Source organism: Corvus hawaiiensis, chromosome Z (genome assembly GCF_020740725.1).
Source record: "Corvus hawaiiensis isolate bCorHaw1 chromosome Z, bCorHaw1.pri.cur, whole genome shotgun sequence".
In the NCBI taxonomy this organism is placed as follows: domain Eukaryota; kingdom Metazoa; phylum Chordata; class Aves; order Passeriformes; family Corvidae; genus Corvus; species Corvus hawaiiensis.
In genome coordinates, this window is record NC_063255.1 from 49,232,967 (window position 1) to 49,257,174 (window position 24,208).

The 24,208-nt window shown below is 38.6% G+C and overlaps 1 protein-coding gene across 1 annotated transcript in view; it reads left to right on the plus strand.

Moving 5' to 3' along the window:
- The window catches only part of ZNF608 (zinc finger protein 608), an 81,189-nt gene that overhangs the window by 49,202 nt on the left and 7,779 nt on the right, over positions 1 to 24,208 (plus strand). The window contains exon 4 of the mRNA XM_048291952.1: positions 23,687 to 23,774. Within this exon, the coding sequence (XP_048147909.1) occupies positions 23,687 to 23,774 (88 nt within the window). The remainder of the gene's footprint in view (positions 1 to 23,686; positions 23,775 to 24,208) is intronic.

The following is a 24,208-nucleotide window of genomic DNA, read 5'->3' on the forward strand; positions in this document are numbered from 1 at the left end:
ATGTTGTAGCAGTGTGCCATGCAGACCCTGTGTTGTGTCAATTAGGAAATGTGACATCAGCAAACTCCGTAGACTGTCAAGGGCTAAAGAACTTTTCAAAGCATTGTTCATTCACAGCTCTCCAGAGAAAGAATTAAAAAAACAACAGAAATTTGAGCTGCAGTTCAGTACAATTTTATTGTTTTTCTTCGCCACTCAAAAGGCACAGCGCTTGTAATTCTACCTAAATGAGATTTTTAGTACCATTTGACCTTGCACTATTTTGTATTTGAAATTAACAAAACATTCATATTTTCAAAATCTGTAGTAATAACCAAGCGTGAGTTCATCAAAATGTGGAAATCCTAAATTTAAAGTTCCAAGGGAGAAAGAAGAAAAATAAAACCCATGTTTCACCTTTGGTCTGTCTCCCACCACTTCATGCTACTCTTGGCACCTTCACAACAGAACAACCTTCAAGAAAAAGTTACTAAAGCATTTATTTTAACTGTGGTATCGATGATGACATAGCCACTAATTACACACCAAGAGAGCTACATTTAACAGTAAAAAATGCTAGAAATTTAGGCACATGACTGACAGCCTGGGTCAGAGTTCTTTTTTTGTAGCTTTTCCCCTGGAAATTTAAAGAACTGAGTTTCTTACTGCTCACTCAGCATTTGGATCTTTGAGATCTAAAGGCCTTTCCTTCAAAGAGTTTCATGTTGTTATTTAAATGGTAATTGGATCTATCCTCAGTTTGACTGTGAGCATTTTAACTTCAGTAGACTTGGGATTTTCATTATTTTCAGTTCTGCGCTTCTAATGGAGGAAGTGATTTGGGCAATGACAAAGATTAATTGCAAATTTGGAAGCTAGTTACTAGTGACAAGAGTTTAGGAAGTCACATAGGCTATTTGAGCAACATGTGCTCCATAATGAATGATTTTGCTGCTCTAATAATTTGTCCCTTCTTTAGTGGTGACTTTTGCAGCTAGAGTAGTTCCTTAGTGACAGGTTCATATTTCTGTGTAGTGTGGACTGTGAAATATACATAAATTATGAGATTTGTTACACTATTTGCCTGCAAACTTTTGGTTTGATACAGTACTCTCTCAAGAGAAGACCATGGCCATGAAATGCTGATCTTCAGGGGGACAGTGCTTGAACACTACTTAGCTTTGGCGTATACCTTCTACTATAATCTTCAGTACTTTCTGGTGAAGAAAAAATGAATGTTGCATCAGTCATCATAGGAGACAGAGCCAACATTCTGCTTTAATTCCTACTCTTTGCTGGACTGGACTTCAGTTCCTCTCTTGTGAAGTCTATTATCTTCAGCTGTCAGTGTGATGAAGCAGCATGAAAATTGCTATCCTTGTTATCCAGGAAAGACGCTTTCCCAAGGAGATGTATTGCTATATGATATCACTATCCCTGTAGTAAGTAAAGTACTACTGAAGAACATGATGAGACACAACTGTATTTCCTGTTCTTGGTGACTTGGTTTTCATTTTACTCTGGGGAGACCCCAAAACACCCTCAGGTATAAATACCATTAAAGTGGCTAAACCGTATTCAGGATTAAAATGTCCTTGTGCTAAGCATTACACAAGAACCTGCAGACCTGAGTCAGAGACACAAGTAGTTGAGTGTGACAGTTTTCAGAACACAACAGTACAACTTCCATGTGTAAAGGAAAGAGGCATCTGCAGAGTCAACAGTGGGGTCTTTGTATTGGTGGTATAGCACCACAGACTGCATTAAAAATCTCTGGTGTTTTCTAATAATATTAGATGTACCTTCCCATTGATAAGCTCATTTTCTTTAGACCACCCAACATTACATCTAACCTGCAGCCTTTTTTCCCCCGCAGTCTCCTTCCTACCCTCCCCCAAATGTATGGTGCATGTGTATTCATGTTTTTGCTTTCTGTTCACGGAGATATCCAGCTGGGAAAATATAGTGTGTACAATAGTTTCTGCCTTCAACTGACATTTCTCATAAATTGCAACAGAAACACTGCTATCAGCAGCTAAATAGCAGGTAGAATACAGCTCTACATAGCAAGTCTCAGCAGGACACAGAAACTATGGTTACCAAATTTCCAAAGAGAAAAGGTTGGGAGGGAGAGTTTTTATATAAGAATAACTGGGGAAGGGGGATGAGAAACATTTAAAATGGATTCATTGAAAGCTGCCTTTTTTTAAAAAAAGGCTTATAGGCGCTGACTCAGTGGCTTCACATTCACTTTTTGCTGAATTGTTGTTTTAGAAGACCTCACAAGAGGTTTCTATTATAAGCAATGCAAAACAGTCTTTCCTAGTTGGTTCTTAAAAACACCCCTACCCTCCACACACATTCCTTGAAATACTTTTTGGAAAATATGTAATACTTAACTGCTGCTGTAGTATAAAGTGTTTATGACAGAAAGCCTGTGTCAGCCACAGTGCATTTACGGTTTGGTGGAAATAGACTAGTAAATATCATTATGCTCCTAATCACAGGATTTAATAAGTTTCATTTGCCCTCAGCTCTACTCAAACTCAAATCTTGACTCGAAAAGCTAAAAAATAACCTCACAGCATAGTTTAGAAAATATAACACAGTATTTATGGACTTAGGATTTTGTAGGTTTTTTTTCCATGTCTGGGCTTTTGCTGTTTCTTGGGGTTTTGTTGTTTTGGGAGTTTTTTTAGTTGGTTTGGAGAGGATATTAAGTTGGATGAGATCTCATTTATAACAGGTTGGTGTGTTCTTTGTGACCATGGCAGAACGGGCAGGAAACAATGATCTTAGGCTGTGGCCAGAGAGATTCAAGTGATATATTAGAAAAGCATTTCTAACAGCAAGGATAATGAGGCTGTGGAGTAGGTTGTCTAGCAGCTTGTAGAGTCTGCCATTAGAGAAAAACCTGTATGAACGTTTTTTAGGATAGATGCTGACACTGCATCAGAAGTAGGAGGGGTGGACTGGGCAGCTCTGGAAGTCTTCTTTACTCTGTAGTCCAGTTCAGTGAGCAGTATAGTTCATAATTGAGTCTAGTTTTCATTTTGGAGTTTGGTTTTGTTGGTTTGGTTTGGTTTTTTTACTTCCCACATGGAGATTTCCTAGGAAATTAGGACATGGTGTGTCACCTTCTTCCTTTTTTTTTCCCTTAGATTAAAAATTAGTTGAACAGCCCTAGTGAAATATTTTTAAATGGCCATAAAAAAGAAATTGTTCTGCCTAAACCAGGGCTATATATAAATTATAGCAGACAGCTATTAATCAAGGGCTCATTGGAACCAAATATGGAACAGAGAATAACTCTCTTATGGACAGCTTAGTTATGAAGACCAACTGTTGAATCCATACAGCTAAAGGAAGAATAAGGAGAGAGTGAAGGTACTCTTTGCTGGAAAGTTACCCCTGTGCTTGGCTTAAGCTTTAATTTTTCATACCAGTACTTAGCTAGTAAATACCTCAACATTTTGAAGGATGCCTCTCCAGTAACCTTTGCGTTTGTGCAACATAATCTTTTAAAGCTGTCTTATGAGGAATGAGGGAAGGCAGTGTTATAAACATAGTACAGCATACCAAGATCCAAGAATGCCATCAAGTCTGAGTGAGGCACATAAATAACACTAATCTTCCTTCTGTGAGGACAGCTATTGGTTTCAGTTTGGAGGGTAATGAGGATATACTGCTCTTCTTCAGTTTATTAAACTATTTTCAATGGAATGTTTTTCTAGCAGTAAATCTTCATTAGCATTTTTGTTTGTTTCTTCGAGTGGTATTGGTTGTATGCTGAGTTTTGCTTGGAGAGAACTGAAAAAAAAACAACTCTTCAAGGTCTCAAAGATGTGGCCAGGTCTATTTTATTTATGCCATCCATAAGACAGTTGGCAGACAGCCTTCAAGAGACAGTTTCGCTCTCAGTCTTCCCACTTTTCTCATTCTCCCTACCATCCAGTGGTAATAGTATTGAAGGTTTTCCTAGTTATGTGTTGTTTTTCCTGTAGCTTATTTCCCCGTGACAGATAAAGAGTAAAAGTGAGCTTTACCACTAATGTTCTTTTTGATTCATCCTTCATTTGGCTTCTTTCCACAATCTTCCCTTGCACTCCTGAAGTTTTATGAAGTCTAATACCTCATACGAATTTCTCAGTTAGTCAGCCATATAGTTTTGTCAAAGAGCAGTCATTATCCATCTGGTTGTCTAACCATGAATCTCCTTGGCAGTGAGCAACTAGCTTACAAATGCATTACACTTCTCTCTGTACAGACTCTCTAAAAGAAAGAGGATGTTTTCTCATGGACATCAAGAGAAAGCCCCATATTTCTCTAATTGTGTAGGCAGATAGTTTACTAATCTCCATTGGGAAGACCTTTAAGAAAAAGACCTTTAACCAATAACCACACAGCTTTTGATTGTGGCTGCTACATTCTCTAGGCAGGACAGGTGAGATGAGGAGTCAGAAAAGTAAGTTTAAAGTTTAGAAACTAGACACCATTTCATACTTTACATCTGCATTGATTATAATTGTGAATCTCTGAAATCCAGATAAATTTGGAAGGTTCTTTATGAAATGCCTTTGCTCCCAAAAACAAAGACCAAAATTGGCTTAAATCTTATTGGAAGCATTCTTCCTTGACTGTCTTGTGACTGTTAAATATTGGAGAGAAAAATTATCTTTCTACTCTCTGAATGTTTCTGACAGCCTTCGATCTCTAGGGTACAGCCTCCTGTCCATGGAGGTCATTTTCAGCAATTCCCAAATATACTGGGAGTGGGCATATTAAACACTTAAAGATATATATATCAGAGAAAAAATAGGTCTTAATTTTTCTAAAACACTGGCTGTTGGCTTGTGAAATTTAAAAGTACTTGAAATAAACTCATATGGATGTAATTTTATGTGGAATTATTTCTGAACTGCCTTAGTCTAGCTACTGAAAGAATCACTTTACGGTCTTTTAGTTTAAGGATGTTTTACTTGCAGTTGCCAGTTTTTCAAGTTTACCAGATTTGCCTTTTGTCATTTTTTGTCTCAAGTCTTTGAACTAGTCTACTGGTGATTAAAAATAATTTAAAAAATCAGAAAAAAAAGGAAACTTTTTGAAAGGAATAGTTGTTAAATTCGTATTTAGGAAATACAGATTTTTTCATGACTGTGCTTATATCTTCAGGATCTTCTCAGTGTAAACAACATACTTATAGTCCTTGTGAACTCTTTGGTCAAGTTTGCATTTCTAATGGAACAAATGCAAATTTTCATGTTCTTAGAAATAGGTCTTAGTCACCCAGCAGTCTTATCAAGAAAGGGGGAAAAAAAGCCTTTTCAGAGGACAGAAGCTAAAAGTAATATAAGCTTGCAAATCTTACAGGAAAGTTAGAATACATCTATTGGGCAACAGGGAATCTTTGCCCAAGAGGTTTTTCGATAGAATCCTGCTGTTTTCAAAACATTCAAACGAAGGGTAAAGGTAGCAGCTTTCTGCCAGCCTACCAATCCTATCAGCTGGAAAGAGATCGTGAAAACTTGATGTGGATTTCTTTTGGTGTAGCTCTTGTGTATCCTGCAGCCTTCTTCCTTGGAAGCTGATTCATTTCACCAAGCAGCATTTTTATCTGTCTGTCCCCAAAAGGTTTCCTACTAAAAAGCAAATGTTTCTGATTGTGCGTGGGCCTATGCATAATAAAATAAGGCTTCTAGAAAGTACGATGCTAACTAGGTTTGGGCTGTCTCTAGTATGGTGAAGGGAAAAAGACAAATCCTCTACAAATCTTTTCCATGGACATTGGATAAAATCCTAGTGTACTTTCCTTCTCTTTTGAGTAGTCTGGTAGCCATTTTAGATAGTTTCAGATCTCTGTTAACAAGAATATATCAGTTCCTGTTATTAAATCTTCAGTCTTCAAATCTCCACTGGCGTTTCTTGTTTCAAAGGCAAGTCCCTTCTGTAGAGTTTTCATAGGTAATTGTAATTTTCTTTCTCAAAATGACATTTGCAGAAGATTTTCAATCAGAACTAGAAAGGTGTTCCAGGAGAAAACATCCACTTACCAGTCCTGCTTTTGTTCAGTTCCCAAAAGGGGCAGAAAGACCTCTATGTTCTTGTGTCCCTTAACAGATGTAACAAACGTATGGTCTTACTTTGATCTCTAGTACTCTGTCTCTGTCACAGAGGACAGGCTATGAGAAGAAACCCAGCCTTGTAATCTAAACAATTATTTGAATAAAGCACTCAAAGATCATTGGGAAGACCTCTGAACACAGTGAAACTGTGAGGAAAAGGTGCCACAGCCTTGGCTGCCTTCTGGGTGAGGAGAGAGGCTTCTGCCGGAGATTTGAAAAAGGCAGCCAACTGTCATTCCTTTCACACCTTCCCAAAGTGTTACAAACTTCTTGTTGTGGCATCTGTTGTTACTGCATTTGGTTGTCTACTGCTCCGAGATGCAGTTCATCAACAGGAGCCCATGGGTGGAGACATATGGAGGTCTGACTTTTATTCCTCATTGCTACCCTTCCTTTGTCAGTGCTGCTTTTTTTTACCTGATGAAATGAAAGTAGAGATTCTACTTTATCCTTCTTTTTAAGCGGCCTTAATCTTCTGGTGAATATTGTACAGGAAGCATAAGAGAACAAAAAACAAGTACAGTATCACTTTTTGCTAGTACAGTATCACTTTTTGCTGATCACTTTTGTGGTTTCAAATGGTCATCTTCATAAAATCATAGAATATGCTGAATTGGAAAGGACCCACAAGGATCATGAAGTCTAATTCCTGGCCTTATGCAGGACACCCCAAGAGTCACACCATGTGCCTGAGAGCATTGTCCAAATATTTCTTGAACTCTGTCAGGTTGGCGCTGTCATCACTGCCCTGGGCAGCCCAGTGCCCATTCACCCTCTGGGTGAAAAACCTCATCCTGATGTACAACCTAAACTTCCCCTGGCACATTCCCTTGGGTCCTGTCACTGTCACCACAGAGGAGAGATCAGTGCCTGCCCCTCCTCTTCCCCTCACAAGGAAGTTGTAACTGCAGTGAGGTCTCCCCTCAGTCTCCTCTTCTCCAGGCTGAACAGACCAAGTGACCTCAGCCACTCCTCACACGGCTTCCCCTCAAGGCCCTTCGCCATCCTCGTGCCCTCCTTTGGACACTCTCTAACAGCTCAGTGGCTTTTCTGTGTTGTGGCACCCAGACCTGCCCCCAGCACTCGAGGTGAGGCCGCCCCAGTGCAGAGCAGAGCGGAACAATCCCCTCCCTTGCCCGGCTGCTGATGCTGTGCCTGATGCCCCCCAGGACACGGGTGGCTCTCCTGCCTGCCAGGGCACTGCTGATTCCTATTCATGCTGTCATTGACAGGACTCCCAGGTCCTTTTCTGTGGCTCTGCTCTCCCGCCTCTCATTCCTCAGTCTGTCCGTACATCCAGGGTTGCCATGTCCCAGTTGCAGAATCTGGCACTTTCCCTTGTTAAACTTTATATGGTGGGTGATTACCCATCTCTTCAGGCAACCTTGTCTCCTGAAACACAAGACTCCTCTTTATAAGGCAGGTTAGGTGAGTTAAAAGATTCTAACCATATAAATAATGTGGAGAGCCAAGAGCAGGAGAGCAGTCTTACCATGCAGTTGTCTCTCAGCCAGTAGGAGGGTGAATATCCACCCCAGTGAACCCCACAATCTCTAGGGCTATACGAAAAAGTGCATTGGTTAAATGTATTTATAAAACCACATTCACAGGCTAGGACTGAGGGAGCTAGATTTTATAAGGGTTTGATACATCACCACTGGCATTTCATGAAAGGGGAGGTCCATTTGAGATATGCAGATTATTCCATGTAGTAAATGATGGCATCATTTCCCTTGCTTCCATCCTGACAGAAACCATTAGCTGTAGTGGATTAGCTGATGTCTGAGTGGAAGTTGTTCTGACAAAGATGATCATGTAAGCAGTGAGCTGTAGTTTTATATTAGGAGAGAGATCAGAAAACTAATGCATCAGAGGATTTGAAGAGAAAGAACAAAACACTCTCAGAAGCCTTGCTTTTGTGGTCTGTCAGAAGCAGCTTTCTTCGTGTGGCCAGAAAGAACATAAATGACAATAAAACATGGAGTGAGGAATTGTATTTAATCTGACTTAATGCTGTATATAAAATCTTTATCAGTCTTTTCTGCTCCTGCTGTTACAGGCATATATTTTCAGGCATTCAGTTCATTTCCCCTTCCCTCTTGCTCCTGGTCAGGGGTTGCAAAAATTCAAATTTGTTGGTATTTTCAGTATCATAAATAGAGAGCGAAGGGTAATACTAGTGTGACCCTAGTTCATACATGACATTTCTTTCCTTCCACCCCCCCACATCAGTTATACTGTATTACTAAGCACAATCAACAGTGTAGTGGTGATCGAGTTTACAAGCATTGTCATCACAAAGATGGGAAATGAAAATGTTTCTTGCCAAAATTTATGAAGAAGTAGCAGGTGAGGCGTGGAAATCAGAATTAGGCCCTTGGGGCTTTTGGTCAGTGTATGTTGTACTCTCCAGCGCAAATCTGCATAACAGAATGAAGGGAAGGGTTTTCCTCATTAATTCATGTGACAAGGAAGTGAAACAAACCACACAGCTTGTACTACAAAGTTTTTATTGCTTCATAAATTTTATTGAGATAGAAATTAACCAGTTTCCTCTGTGTTTTAAACAGAATCAGTTTGTGTTTATTGACACAGGGGAAGCTCATCTGTGTTCAAGAATAGATCTGTTTTCTGTTAGAAAAGGCTGCAGAGAATTTTTTAATGGTATAATGTATTAACTTGACACACCATGCTTAAGAATCTGTGGTTTGGGATTTTTAATTTAACAACAGCAGTTTTTTCTACCTGATTTGTTTTACGATAAGCAGTGAAGTATCATGAAAGAGGTATTGAATTATAAGAAAACCACTCTGAGCTGCAACAGATGTGCCAAAGTCAAGAAATACTTATATGCATTTCCAAAAATTTTTCAGCACTGCATCCACACTAAGTCTGCTGCCATGTTTATTGAACCATTTGAACTTTTTCTGCTCATTTAGGGAGGACTGTTTAGGCACGGGCATTTTATGTTGTGGCAAACATATTCACGATTTAAGCTTTCATTTAAGCTGTATTATTCATTAAGCGTTTTAAGCTGCCCTAATACATGCAGAACTTACACAGATTTATTTGGGTGCTTCAATGCAGGCATGTCCATATTTGAAATGGAAGCTTAATGATCTGTGACTATCTGAAAAATGAAAACATATAGGCAGAGCCCTTGAAACGTCACCCATCTTTTTTCTCTTATTTTTACAATAATGATTGTACAGGATGGGATTTGCATCTCTGAGCAATGAGTTAAATACTTCCAAATCTCCTTGAAATCAATCTTGTGTGTTCATGCATACAGACTGAAAACCATGACTTTGAGATTTACGTTCTGTGAATAAAATTTATGTTCCCTGAAAAGCAAAGAAGGCTGTCATTTCATGCTTCCTAACCTTCATTGTCTATTTCACTTCAGCAGAAGCCCCGTGCGCCTGCGCACAGTCTTGAGGAGCAGCTTTCTGCTCTGTCGATTTTTTGTTTCATAAAAGCCCTGTTTTCTTTATTGGATTTACCTATTACATCTGTAAAATTTATTAAAGCTGTGACAAATTTCTTTTTGGGCCTGGAGTCCTAAGGAACAGCAACCATCGGGCTGTTGGTAAAAGATTTGTTGGCTGTGACTGTTCATTAAATGGTAAGAGTTTGTGGGTGAGGCTAGCTGTCTAAAGCTGCTCTGAGTAGGTGGGTTATGGGCTGTACTTAGTGAATATACATCATCAGAGAGATAAATGTGCTTCAGCAGCCTTTTGTTTTGTTCAACTAAAACGTGCGTTGATTTTGGAAAGCTCAGCAAAATCACTGTCATTTTTCTAAATTAGATATCATTCAGAGCACCCATGAAAAACAGCTTCTAGGTTAAATATAGCAGCATTACTTGCCGGTTTGTAAGTTGACAAGAATAGTATTACATTTATTTCCCTTAAAAAAAACGCTCAAGCTGAACACAGTGCCTGTGAGTGAGAGCTAATTGGCAGCACTGTAAACAGGAACCCTTGCACACTGCAAGCCCTGTACAGTCCCAGGTGCTGCAGTGCTTACCTTTTCACACTGCTTGGCTGGTTTTTCTCAGTCACATTTTATGTCCCTGTAGGGAAAAGAAATTTAATGTTGGTACTATTTAAAAGGAAGGAAATAAAAGAATATTCATAAGGATAAAAACTTGAGTTACTAATACTGTGACTGTTTGATCTACAGTGTCTACATAAATAAATTGAAATTTTTACTTTTTATTATGCTATTCCAGCACTACCAGTGCTTACTGCTCTGTTTATTCAGATGTCCACCAAAGTAACTGTGAAACTTAAGCACAATCTGAAAATAAGGTATTTGATGGACTACAAATTATGAGTTCTTCTCATTCTTCAGGGTGTAAATATGCTTTCAGCTGAAATCCAGGGAGGGAGGGGAATCCTTCATTTGAAACAAGCTTTTAGTCTGCACTTGATCTCCTCTGGTTTTGTATGAAAAGCCACATTGGACTGAATGACAGCTGAAAAGGCAAGCTGCTGTGTCAGAGGATTTAGCAGAAGGAAACTGCTGTTCTTTCAGCTAGCACATTCCCAGAAAGCTCTCTGCATCTTATACCAGTTCAGTGCACTTGTGAAGTTGGAGCACTAAAAATATGTGGATGAAACAGTTTAATTGAAAATATATCTTGCTGCCTTAGTGCTGAGATTCAGGTTTAAGAAAGTAAATAAGCCTTCACTTATGGCTGCCAATTTCTTGTCTGTAATTTAAAATGAAATGATCCTTTCCTAAAAGCTGAAGTTACAATGGCAGAATCATCTAAGGCTACAGCTAAGTTAATTTAAAAAAACCCACCACTACCACCCCCCCCCAAAAAAACCAACCAAACAAACAACAAAACAAAAAAAAAGCCCAAAAAGACAAGGAAGTCTTTGTCAACTGCAAAATCTAGTCATGTTACACAATGTTGAAATTCTTACACAAAAAAGGTTTTTGTGTATGTGGTGACAGCACCTGTTGGTGGTATTAAGATTTATGCATGCAGCTGAAATCATACAGTGTCTAATATTAGTAGTAATAATGAAGGGCAAATGTTTTCAAAGATAAGTCAGTGTTCTTTCTTGCCTGTCACACATGTAGAAATCCCACTTAAATGATCTTCAGACCTCAGAACAAAACTAGGAAAAAATAATGACATCATGATTAGTTCTGAAAGTCTTTTCATTTTGAGCACAATGTGATACTGATCTTGAAATACTATAGGGTGACTAAAGAAGAAAATATTCATTTGTCCACAGTTAGCATAGCACAATTCCACTAGGGATATTTTTAATCAAATCTGTTATGGTCACTGGTTCTCTAATACACAAGCTATGTTATGGTACATGGCAACATTTGTATGACAGTTCTGTGTGACTGAAAGGTTATCCTTCTTGGTGTGCATAAAATTATCTTCAAAAATCTTTCTTAGTATGTAAAGATGACAATTCTATCTATGTCAGTGTTGTACCTTTCTTTCACATAAGTCTAAGGACTGATCTTTGTTGCCTATGATTATTAGCAATTAGGAATGTGTTACTTTCAAGAAAAAGGCTTTGGGGCCATTGTTGTACAGCTCAGAGTCAATAAAATCTGAGCTGCTCATAATAGCCTTTCTTTCTCATTGAAGCCTTGGACTTGCTCTAACTTCATCAGAGCAGAGGAAGAAAAGAATAATGTGAACAATAGGAGCCCTGGAGTTTGACTTAGGCCTAATGTGAGGAGGCTGTAAAAGCTGTCAGGGAGCTTGATTGATTGGCTCTTGGGCTGCAGTCCTCAGTGCAAAGCAATAATGTTCCTGCCTCTTGTGAGAGGGCTGGATGTGTCACCTGGGGTCAGAGCTTATCAGCCTCAGGGGCCAACATTTCAGATGAGGCCAAAGTGCAGTCAATAATTTATACAGAAATTTGTGTGTAGATTCTGGAGTAAAGCAAGCTTTATCTTGAAACTGTTTGTCTGACCAAGGAAATAATTAAGTAATGTCTGAAAGTCCAGTCTTCCTCCCCCCTTTAGTGACATGGGAAAACAGTCTCCCAGTATAGAAATATGTGTTTCTGTCATCATGGTGGTTGTACTTTTGATGAGGGAGGGCATGCCTATGATAATCCTTTTAGGGATGTCACATTGCCAAAAGAAACAGAGATTTTCAGCTGAGTATATTAGATTTCTTAGCATCCTAAGTTTTTGCCTACCTTTTATGCAGTCTTCAGGGCTGTCTTCAGGGTCTAAATAGTTTTGTTTCTAAACCTATGAGGGTCAAAAGTTGATCAGCTCCAGTGCATGAAAAAGCCAAGAGAAGCTGTAGTAGAGGCATAGATCACAGCAGGCCTCAGTAAACTAGCCAGGCTGCTGTTAATAGGTGGAGAAATTGGGACAGCATGTGCAAAGGATACTTACAGGAAAGTTGTTCAACCAGTTGCTGGCAAGAGAAGGAAAGTCTCACAGAAAGTATAGTCGTCTCTAGTGGGATATCATTTTGCCGGTAGTCTGCCTTTGCATTGCATCAGTATTGTCAAGCAGCTGGAGTAAGCCAGCTGGTTAACTAGATGTTTTACTAGTTTACCCACCTGGAAGATAATTTAAAACATAGGAAAGAAAATCACGATGAACTTCTCTGCAGAATTTTGACACCTATTGAAGTAGGCTAGCTAACAAGTAGCTCACTTTTGCTCTGTCCCAGCAAAATGAGTACTTTGCTTCAGCAAATGCTAACAAAAGCCCTTTTACCTTACTTCTGCTCAAGGAGAACACTATTAGTCACAGTTCATTAGGCTTGTTTACAAAACTGAACTGGTATCTTAAGTGTATAACTGAAACACTTTTGACTGCCAGCGGCATCTCTTCCACTACAAAAATGCAAGAATTTTATAATGGGAAGGATAACACTGCCTACTATTTTTCAAAGAAAATAACTAGTTTGTAATATAAGAACTGTAAAAATTATGTAGCATATAGCTTTGGCAATGCATAATATTTGTTTTGTGGTTTTCAAATCTAGAAGGTGAAGTTTCAAGCATAGTTTGGCTTACAATCTGTTAGCTATAGTAACAAAAGACCTTAAAATAAGGTTACACCAAATCCTAAACTGAAGCAATTGTGTAGGAAGAAGAGCCCCCAATTTATAAGGTGTTTGATCTGCTTTTTCTACATAGAGGAAAATTAGAAATGCTGAGCCTGGCCACGCCAAATTGATTCCTTTTTGGTGCATGAGTGGGAAAAAGGTAGAAGAAAGAGAATTCATCATTTACACTTGCAGTTTTCATAGGACTCTTATGTACACCCAATGCTTGCCTATAGACCACTTTCATTTTTATGTATTTTGCTGTGAGGTTTCATGGTGGCATATTACTGTATTAAGATCTTAATAGAGTTGATATCCACAAACATAAATGATGTGTCTGTGCAAGTCCCATAAACTAAATGAAAGAAGAGTTATTTGTCTCTTGTTAGCTGTAGCAAGAAAACCTGAGGGAGTTCTGCAAAAGAAATCCCAAATGTTTTTATTTCCCTCCCCTTTGTCTTGGATGTGTCTGTCTTAGGTGTTTACTTACCCTTTTCCCAGGCAGAAGACAATGAAGTCTTCATGAAATCAGTGAAGCTTAATGCAAAGAGAGAAAGAGAAAGATGTAAAATGCAGTTCAGTAGATTTCAATGTTTTCAGCCACGGATTTAAATTGCTATTTTAAATTCTAGTGAGTGGAATAATAGAGAAGTTGTCATGTCTACTAACTGCAGTTGGCCTTTGTAAAGAATGGCTTGTTAGGAGGCTTTATGATTTACTGAGGCCACAGCTGGCTGCCAGCAGAGCTACAGGAGTGTGTTCTCTCTTGGGCCTGGAAGCTAGAGATGAAAAGGATCCAAAGCTGGCACAAAAGCAAATAAATGCTTTGACTTTAAATAAAGCATCATAATTTATAAGGGGCTCTGCTTCTCAGTCCCAATGAGGTACATGGATCAGCAGCAGCGCTTTGAGTTTGAGCAGAATTGTCTGGCTGGCTCGACTGCAATTCTGGTATCTGCAGTCTACAGATTTGGAAGAATTTTCATGGTTCAGGATTGGAATTGTTTCTTTATTCGTGCTGTTTCTTTTCCATAAATTCGCTCTCTTCTCTCTTCCATTCCTTTATGTTTCATTAGTTACTCTACTGTTTGATAAATAATTGTACCAGTGTTTGCACCTGGCAGCACTTTATCATGATGTACAGCACTGGGAAACTAATCACCAAAGACACCTGAAGGTTTATAGGTACGTTTTGTCATCTGTTATTTGCTTGGGTTTTACTCAAGTTCCCACAGTAGCAGAGTTCAGAGCTGGGACAAAAACTTCTATTGAGATATCCTAATACTCGCCTTAGGAAGAAAAAAAGTGTATGAGCTCCTTACGAGGTTTTGGGGTTTTTGTCGGGTTTTTTTTATACATTTACACACACGCATACCGACATAAATTTATACCAGCTTCCCCATTTCTGCAGCTGTTTCTCAACAGTCTGCTGATGAAAACAGTATTTCTGTGGTCTGGTGTCTGAGAAGAAGAATAGAAATGAGGCAGATAATTCTTAAAAGGAACTCCTGAATGCTTGTCTGAGTGAGAAAAAAATGGTTTTGGTTTTCCCTTTTTTGGCCCTACTTCTTGTGTTGAAACAATAGCTCTTTCCCCCATGCTCCAGGCTTGTTTTGCTTTGCTATTTACTTGCTTTTAAGGGAGAAACAGTTTGGGAGAGAAGTAAGTAGCTGAAGAGTTCCTGTAATTAATATAGAGTGCAGGAAGCAAGTGTGACAGATTAGTTGAAAAGCCCTGTGTTCTGTTGCTTATCTCGAGTGACATATGGTCCTGGAGTACAAGCAAAGACAGTGGATTGTGGGGCTTCTTTTCCTTTTGCTCTACAAGAAGTCAGAAGAGTGTCCATGTGTTCAACAGGCCAGCAACAGAGGAGCTGAAATAACACTCCTTGAGAAGTGAATGGGAAACTCAGGGGATTACAGAACAGCATTTACTTCTTCTAAAATTGAGACTCTGACACTTCTCAGTGTCAGGCTATGTGAATCACAGTTATGATTACTGAAGTAAAAAAGAAAAAAATCTGCTAGAAACAAAATACTTTATTTCTGAAACAGATATGCTTTTCTTCAGAACACACAGATGTTAAATGATTTTCAACTCGCATTTTTAGTATCAGCTGAAATAAAGTAAGACTGCAGTTTTATTCTCAAGCTGTGGTGAAACATTGAAGCTGTTCAGTTACTCTGGCCAAAGAAAAGGTAAGGGCTGCACAAAAACTAACTCTTTAGTTGTACTCCAGAGGTCAGAAGCCTATGGTTAGTTTATAATAACATTAATTGCACATTTTCCTGTAAACACTGCAGTCATGTGGTCTGACATTCAAGAGATGTAACAGCAATTTATCCAAAAGTTTTCCTGGTCCTGCCAAATTCTAATCACTTTTATATAAATCTGGCAGGAAAAAATTATGTGGGTTGCTGTGGCTTCATAGATTTCAAAATCACCACTCTAAGTAGCTCATATTTTAGTAGAAATATTTAGTTGTGGATAAATCAACAAGCCATTTGGGACCCAATCTGATGTAATTTCTGGTGTACTACCCAGTTTTCATTGAGTCTTTTATTGGTCTTCTAATGACTGTGAATTTTAGCCTTGGATTTGATTAGGACCATTCATATTTCTTTCAGCTCTCCATTTGCATCTAGATCTTGGTCACTGGTTATTTGTTAGGCAGGCCATCTTTAGAAGAAATATATACACTGGAAAAAATACAACTATCATTATAATGAATAAGGGACACGAGCTCTTTAATTAGATGCTGCCCTGTTTTCCAGAGCCAGCCTGACCCCAGCATTTCAGTCATAGCTTTGTCCAAAGAAACTACCATTTCAGCTTACCCTCAGCTACATGTCTTCCTAACATGCTGGGGTTTTTTTATACTAAAGCTGGAAGAGGATAATGTTGCTAGGGAGGCAGGAAAAAGAAATGAAACCAGAGCTTCTTTTAGCTGACCATTCAACTGAATATTGACCACCTGTCTTCCTGAGAAAGAAATAGATGGTGGTGAATAAGCTAGAGTCTAGTTTTCCAAGAAGTTCAATGATTTTCCCAAATCAATACAGCCCATCAGGCTTCAGAACAAAGGATGTGGGAGACATGACAGTGATGGAAGTGGCTTGTGTTCTTTTGTGTATTAAGCACATGGGCTCATGGGGAAACAGGATTTCTTCAGTTATTTCAGTGTTTATTCTTTTATATGCACTGGGATAAACTTCTAGATTAAGAAAATCTATTACAGTAATTATTAGGTGGGATTAAAAAGTTGTCTGCTTGATGGCCCAGATCCATGTTTCCAAGAGCTATTCCTCACTGTATATTTGCTGCTTCTTGTTTGAATGTAAATTGGAATATGTAATGCATGTCGAGGGAATAGGTTCTATATAACAGCTACTTTCAAACCAGGGTGGTAGTTCCCCCTTTCAATATGACCTTAATTTTACCAATAACTTCATAATGAAACGAAAAGAAAGGGTATGACATTCAAATAAACTATCCATGAAATTTAGGTTGTCATTACTCAGAATTTACTGGAAATCACACAGATCTAATCTTACTCTGTTACGCCATTGCAGAAGCTACTGTACTTTGTAGCCCAGCTTTAGCCACCAGCAGGGCAACATTAACTAAAATAGCAGGGTTTAGGCTCTCAGCCCTATAACCTTTAAACTTCCTATGCTTTCATAAAGTACAGAATGCAGAATTAACACCACAGCTAAGTGCCTCAGCAGTTTATGACTATACCAGACGTGTTTCATTACGCTTCTTTTCCTTGATGCTATCCAATCTTCTCATCTTCATTGCTGTACAGTATTTGTTCAGATAAAGTCCAGTGCCCAGGATGACTAATTGCAGACCTGTGCTCCAGATGGTCTGATTACAGGATGTGGTTAAAGTGACTTTTCAAACATTCACTGCAGCAATAGGGTTCTCAAAAAAGCCCCCCAAAAATCCCACCAACAAAACAGAACAAAAAAAGCCAACCCAACAGTCTTGCATTTTCAGGCCACCTGACAATAATTACATTCTCAGGCTGACTGATGTTGATGCCTGTTACATGTGCACCTGCTGTAGATGTAGTTAAGTTCTTGTGCCATGCTAGACAGAGAGTGTGATTAAAGTAGTAAATAAACTGTACGTCTCCCAGATCAGCATTCAGTGTATAAGATGTGGCTTCATACGTAGAATGTTTGCTGTTAATTTTAGATTACTTTCTGGATGGAAGCAATCAAGGAGAAATAAGCCATTTGCATTGCAAGTCTAATATAAACATTGTACTGTGTTTTTTCTGCTTGGATGAATTGCAGGTGTATATGTGGATGTGGGATTGATGATGATGTGGCGGATATGTTGGTTGTGAGGCAAATGAGTTACACTGCTTTTACTAAACCAGTGGCAACAAAAAAGTTGAGATAATCCTAAGAATATAGATTTTCATCTTGCAGCTTTTTGCACTTCATATCCTTTTAGTATTGTTAGAAAATGATGTCAAATATGTGGGACCAAAAAAATTGCAATGCCACATGCAGAATAACACATGTTTAATCGATGGTGGTAGTGTACTCACTGATGACAAATATGCCATGGTTTGGCTATCCCAGGCATGTTGCAGAGCCGCACAGGCATGTCTGTGTTATTTGTACTTGGCATGGCTGCGACAAAAGGAAAATCAAATTTGACTTGCAAACAAATCTGTAGATTCACTAGTCACAAAGATACAAGGAATTGATTTTACTTAATTTTACATCAAGTAATGATATGATGCTTCTCTATACCAGGGATTGTATCTCAGCCTTGAAGAACTGCTATGCCACAGAGATTTTTGCCACAAGGATTTATTTATCATATTAACCTATTAAAGAAGTAATCTTATTAAAAAATTCTGCAAAGGGTGGTATACTTGGGAGATCTTCCTGTGGCATCAGCAAAAGTTGTTTTAAAATATACTCACGATAGTAAAGGTGTAGTAGGCAGAACTGTTAATTTTGGAATTTTGACCACAGAGGAATCCATTTATGTTAAAGTGTAAGTGACTTATGTGAATTTTAAAATATACATGACTTTTTAAACATACATGACTTTTGATGACTGAAAAGCAGACAAATCATTCCTAGTTTTGAGAGATCATTTAAATATTCTTCAACAAATCAGTTACAAAAGTGTTCAGAAAGAGTTTGAGCAGATCTGCTTTCTCCAGAATTTTGCAGATACTTATGGCCAGATTCTTTACTAAGAGCAGAGGGAGCAGCTCCTTTTACAAAAATGAAGGCTTACCCATTCTGTCTTCTGAGTTTCCTGATAAAATAATCAGCTTGAACTAAACCAGGATTTTGTAGCATTTGCTGTGGGTCTGAACACAAAAGCAGTCTATGCTGTAAAAATTAAGTCAGGCTTTCCAGTCTGATTAGTTGAGTAGCGTCTACTTGTATTGGAATTTGAACATGTTTGTTTTCTTAAGCCAGTGTTTTTAAAAGCCGGGGCCTGCATTTAGGATAGTAATGTGATAATTTGATTCCTCAGCACATGATCTCATTTTCAAAGTTTTGAATACAAACATAAAAATTCTTGGCTTATGTTCATTGCAGAAAAGAGAGTCAAGAAATCAAAGAGATTAATATCTGTTTTAGACTAGATACTTCAGGGGTTTTTTGTCTTTAAATGAAGGAACATCTGCAAGAGTGTAAATGTGTCTGCTAAAAGTGTGGGGCCAGAGCAGTCCATATGAACAGTACCCTTGCCTGGTACTGAAAATGCCTTTGATTGTGATGTTTTTATGTCAAATAACACATCTGCATTTCTTAGCAACAAGTTTAGTTACTTCATTTCCAATTTGTGATGACATAGTTCATTCTATGACATATAGTTAATACTAAATAGCAAATTTTGATTCCAGTCTTTGTTATGCAGTCACTGAAAAGGAGGAAGTGGGGAGGGGGGAAGAAGAGATACATTATATACACAGAACTCATTAAAAGTGTTTTTTTCTATAGGTTTCTGAAATTATTTTCTTACATACCGCTTTTGTGACACATGACCTTTAATCCCATAATAAAATTCAAGTACAAATTGTCACAGTTGTTTTGTACATTTTATCTATCACAAGTGCTTACGTAAAATGGCTTTGTGCTCCTACAGGCATGGGTTAGTTCTTCCTGTCTGGGAAATTTTTTGCCATAAACATTGTGGTTATGATTATGATGAGTAAAGAAAAAGAGCTCATAATGGTACCTGTACTGTGAAGGAAAAAAGCAAAATACAGCATCTCTTCTTACTCCTAAAAGGCTAATGACATCACCTTTGATGTTAAAGGAGGAGCTTCTATGGACAGTGGTGGGCACCAGGTGATATCCTGGGTGTACCACTGTCATGCCTTAATGCTTTTGTGTATGATCATGCCTTGGCTAGTAATGGATTTTGGCAGAAAAACTACAGTAGGTGAACTGTAAAACTTCTGGGTAACATGACCCCATTTTCTTACATTATAACACCATGTTTTAATTCCCACACATAAAATATTCATTACTTACTATGTCTACTCTTTAATGATAAAGGGTAGCCTGGGTAGTAACTTCAGAACTTCTAATTCTAATATTCTATTTTGCTTTCATTTAGGACACATGACACTGAAGACTGCAGAAATTATTGCTAATTTTGGATATACTGTAACTGTGAATAGTTACATAGTTTGCAAATGGAATGATAATCCAAATTAAACCAAAAAATGTATACCCTTATTTTGGGAACATAAGTTTTTTCTCTATTACACCTAATTCTTGTGAACTGTGCTCTGGTAATTGGTTAAACTCTTTGAGTTGACACCCTTACTTGCTCAAAGAAACATTGGCATGTAGTATATAGTCACTGTTGTTTGATCCAACCTCACAAGAACAGAATTAGATATTTGGCTAGGTTTCCTCCTAAATTAGAATCTTAGAGAGTCCAAATACCCTTAGGTATGTTTCATTACAAACATCTGAATTTTTTCCCATTCTTCAGTAATAACTATTTTAAAAAGTTTAGCCTCTTGAGCTTGTCTTAAGGTGAAAATTCATCTTTGCATTCAGACAATATGAAACCTGTGGCCTCCTCAGACTGCACGTTCTCTCTTGTTCAGGAAATGTTAAATAAATTATTGCTACATGATGGGTAGTCTAATGTAATAGGAAGTCTCATTATAGTGACTTTTTATGACTTGACACAGCCCTGGAGAGGATTGGTCCTGTATGTGATATGTTCCTTCACAAGGTTGGAGGGGGTGCGTGGGCACACACATGCACAGAGGAGCTGGAACGACCCGGAGAAGGGTTAGTGCATCTCTGAGTGCATGGCCATCGTACTCATGGGTGATCCTTGGAGCTGAGCTGGACACTGCTCTAGCTCTGCCTCTGGGACAGCTCAGGCTCAGCAGAGGTTCTTGGTTTGAGCTTGAAGTCCTTGCCAGGACAAACAGTACACCCTGACTTAGAAGAATAATCCTTTCTCTTCAGCACTGCATCAAGGACTTTGTGTGGATTACCAACTCAGTCATCTCCACTTTAATTTTCCGGTGCCTTGGTCTAATAAGCCTCCACTAGTTGCACGTTTCCTTAGATCAGTCCTACCTCCCATGTTACTTATATTCTCCTCACCCATTTCTACGATAATCTTAGAGGAGTAAATGAGCTACCTTCCCTGCCAGTTCTGTGGAATCTTACTTGGGGCTGAGCAATGTGCTGTCCATTAGGGAAAGGAAATGTATTCCTTGCCACAGCTTCTCTAACACAGCGTGGAGATTAATATTCTCTCCTACTTGCACGGGATCTTTGCTAAGTGTAACAAATTTAACGAGAGTTAAATTGTATATATATGTACATATAGTATGTATATGTAAGTATATATATGTATTCATGCTATACGTAGCAGACTTTAAGGGAGGAACTTGTGTTTGCTTTTGAAACACTGACTTTCTTACACTGGAAGGTCATTTAACTGCCTTCTTAGAATTACTGAAATATGTATTGATTTCAGGGGCTTTTATTATTTTCACTATTCTATGCCTTCTACCTTGCCCTCTTTTCTATCAATAGGTAACAGACTATCCCTAGGTCTGGTATATAAATTAATAAATGAATAAAGTACATGTAGAGATCAGCAAGATTACAAATATCAAGAAAGATGGATGCTTAAGTCAGAATAAACCTTCACTAACACTGCCCCCCCGCCCCCAAACAAATGAAAAAAAAAGAAACAAACCCCAACTCAAAAAATCCCCACAAAAATAACAATTACTTTTTTAAAAATGGATAAAGGTGAGCTAGCTAGGGAAGAATAAATGGCACAGACAGCTCATCAGTATTACTCTGTGGGATGTCAGAGAGCTCTCCTTGCTTGGTACATTAAGGAGACTGGACAAACATTGGTATGTGGGCTGGAGGGAACAACTGCGTTGCTGCAGATAGATGGGCTGCATGCCATAACAGAATTTACCGGTGGAAAATACTCATGATTTTCACTTGAAGCCTTACAGAGTCACAGATGACAAGCTGTTGTAGTGGAAGGAAGGCATCAAGGCTGCCAGAGAAACACCTTTATAATCTCTCCTCTCGAGGGTGTGAATGGCAAGTGGGAACATAGCTTGGAGTTACTCATTGTAAGAAATCCCATTTCCACTGACAGGCATTTCCTCCTGGATGTACTGGATTGTTCTCCTCTTCCTCCTCCTCCTCCTCCCTGAACCCCAGCACCCCCTGGCTGCCTTCATGCCTACACAGGGGGCAAGATAAAGCAGCCTTGGTGTCTTTGCAGGCTGCCTAGTTTGCCTAAGTCATAAAAATACAGCATGGCATTTTAACCCTGATCACAGAATCACAGAGTCAGTTACGCTGGGAAGGACATCTGAGACCATGGAGTCCAACCTATGACCCAACACCCCCCTGTCGAGTAGACCATGGGACTGAGTGCCACATCCAGTCTCTCCTTAAACACCTCCACCATGATCCTTCTAGGTACTCAAAGCCTGGCTCTGACACTGGCTGGAAGTGCTATTTGTCTTTCATGCTTCAGACCAATTCACCCCAGTGTACAAAATTCCAGTTGCGTAATCACAATGAAAAACCATATGGGGGATAAATTTTAAATCTGCTACAGAGAATTTTCAAGGAAATCCCTTCTTCCCTGGTACCTCTGCTAAGAACATTTAAAATACTTCCCTGCTGCTAAAAGAACCCTGAGGAAATGAGCAGCTGGTTGTGTGTTAACTTCACCTCACTTCAGCAGAGAGCGATGATTTTAGTGCAAAATTAGAAATTGCGCTGGTAAGACAAAGAGAAAAGATGGGCTGGAAACATTCTGGCACAATGCTATCTTCGTATCTGTTACAGACGCTGCAGATAGAATAAGGGAAGCGCAGAGGAAAAGCAAGGCTGTCAGCTGCAAGTTGGTGTCTTCACGCCTCTCATATATTTGGAACATTTTGTATTGTGCCTTCCTTTGTTAGATGACATGTATTTTTTATTTCAGTGTGTTTTCTAATGAGAAGAGATGTCTGGTTCAATAATACTACCTTGTGTTTATCTACGGCAGTTAATGAATTAAAGGGGTCATTATGCTGGCTAGTCCATAAATATGATGGCAAATTATGTGAAGAAGCATTTGAGGGCAACCTGAAAACATTTGAATGGCACCCCCTGCATTTATTTTCCTGTTACTTACAATAACCTTACCATTTACAAATTTTACAGGGATAATTCAAATAAAACAAAATTAGAATTCTGCTTTAGGCAGGCAAATTTGCATTTAATAAAAGTCATAAGTGGAAAAGCAATTAAATTACAGTAGGTTTTTTAAAGGATCCCTCTTCCTATATAAATATATATTGCAATTACTCTTAACCTTCACTGCTGTATGGTTGAAGTTTCATGTCTAGTCCCTCACTTCCCTCTCAGAAGCAAAGGCAAGGCAAATAATACATTTTTCCAGATATATCTACTGAACAAAACTTGCAGTGCATACATGTGTGTGTTTGTATGTTTGGATATGAGTAATTTCAAGTAAATAGAAGCATCATTATCATATTGTTCAAAGCAAAGCAGATTATTCTTCTCAGTCACCTTCTGATTTAAACACTGTAACTGGTGCTTAGTTTATGCTGGCTGGCTGCCAAGTGAAAGCAATTATGTGCAATAACAGCAAAATTAAGAGGTGAGTGTTGCTGTTTTACAGCAGGACATGGCAAAACCCATTTCCTTCTGTCATCTGTATCTTGATTACACACACACAGTCACACAGGCAAGCTGTCTTACACACACATGCGTGCACACATTCTTGTTCTTTGTCGTTTGCTGTCTTTCCTGTGGGTTTTAACTTGAGGTCACTGAAACCAGAAAAGAGGAAGAATACAGACCAGAGTGTTTGAAAGCAAATGAGAATAAACATCTTACTTTGTGGGGGATGGACAGAAAAAAAAAAAAAAAAGAGAAAATAAAAGAGCAAAACAAAAAGCCTATCCCAGTTATTGTTCTAACTGTGATAATTGTTTTTTGGTCACTGACAGGTGTCCTAGTGGTAAACGTTACATGGAGGAACAAGACTTACGTGGGAACACTGTTGGACTGCACAAAGCATGACTGGGCCCCTCCTAGGTAGGCAAACATTCTGAGTCTGTTTTTTCTCTGCTGTATTTTAACCCCTAATCTCAGGCAAGAGACGGTACAGAGATTAATAAAACACAACTGGTTATAATTGAAAACATGCACCAGCGAAACGAATAGTTCTCTGTTCCAGGGTGAAATGTGGGGTGGAAGTTCTTTTTTATTTTACTTTTGTGTTTTTGAGAGGGGAGGGGAAATACATGGGATTCAGTCAGAGAGCAGTTAATTTCAAAATACATTTCTTAAGTTAACAAAATTTTTTGCTCCATTGTTCTAATTAGCTGTCCTTGCCATTTTTGTCCTTTTTTCATGTCTTTGCCTTTGACACTGTAATATTCTCATTTGTCAGAAGAACATCTTTCCTTTAACATGTGACGGTCCTCTTATGAGACGTGGTGGTGGTGGTTTTTTTTTTTAGTTCACGG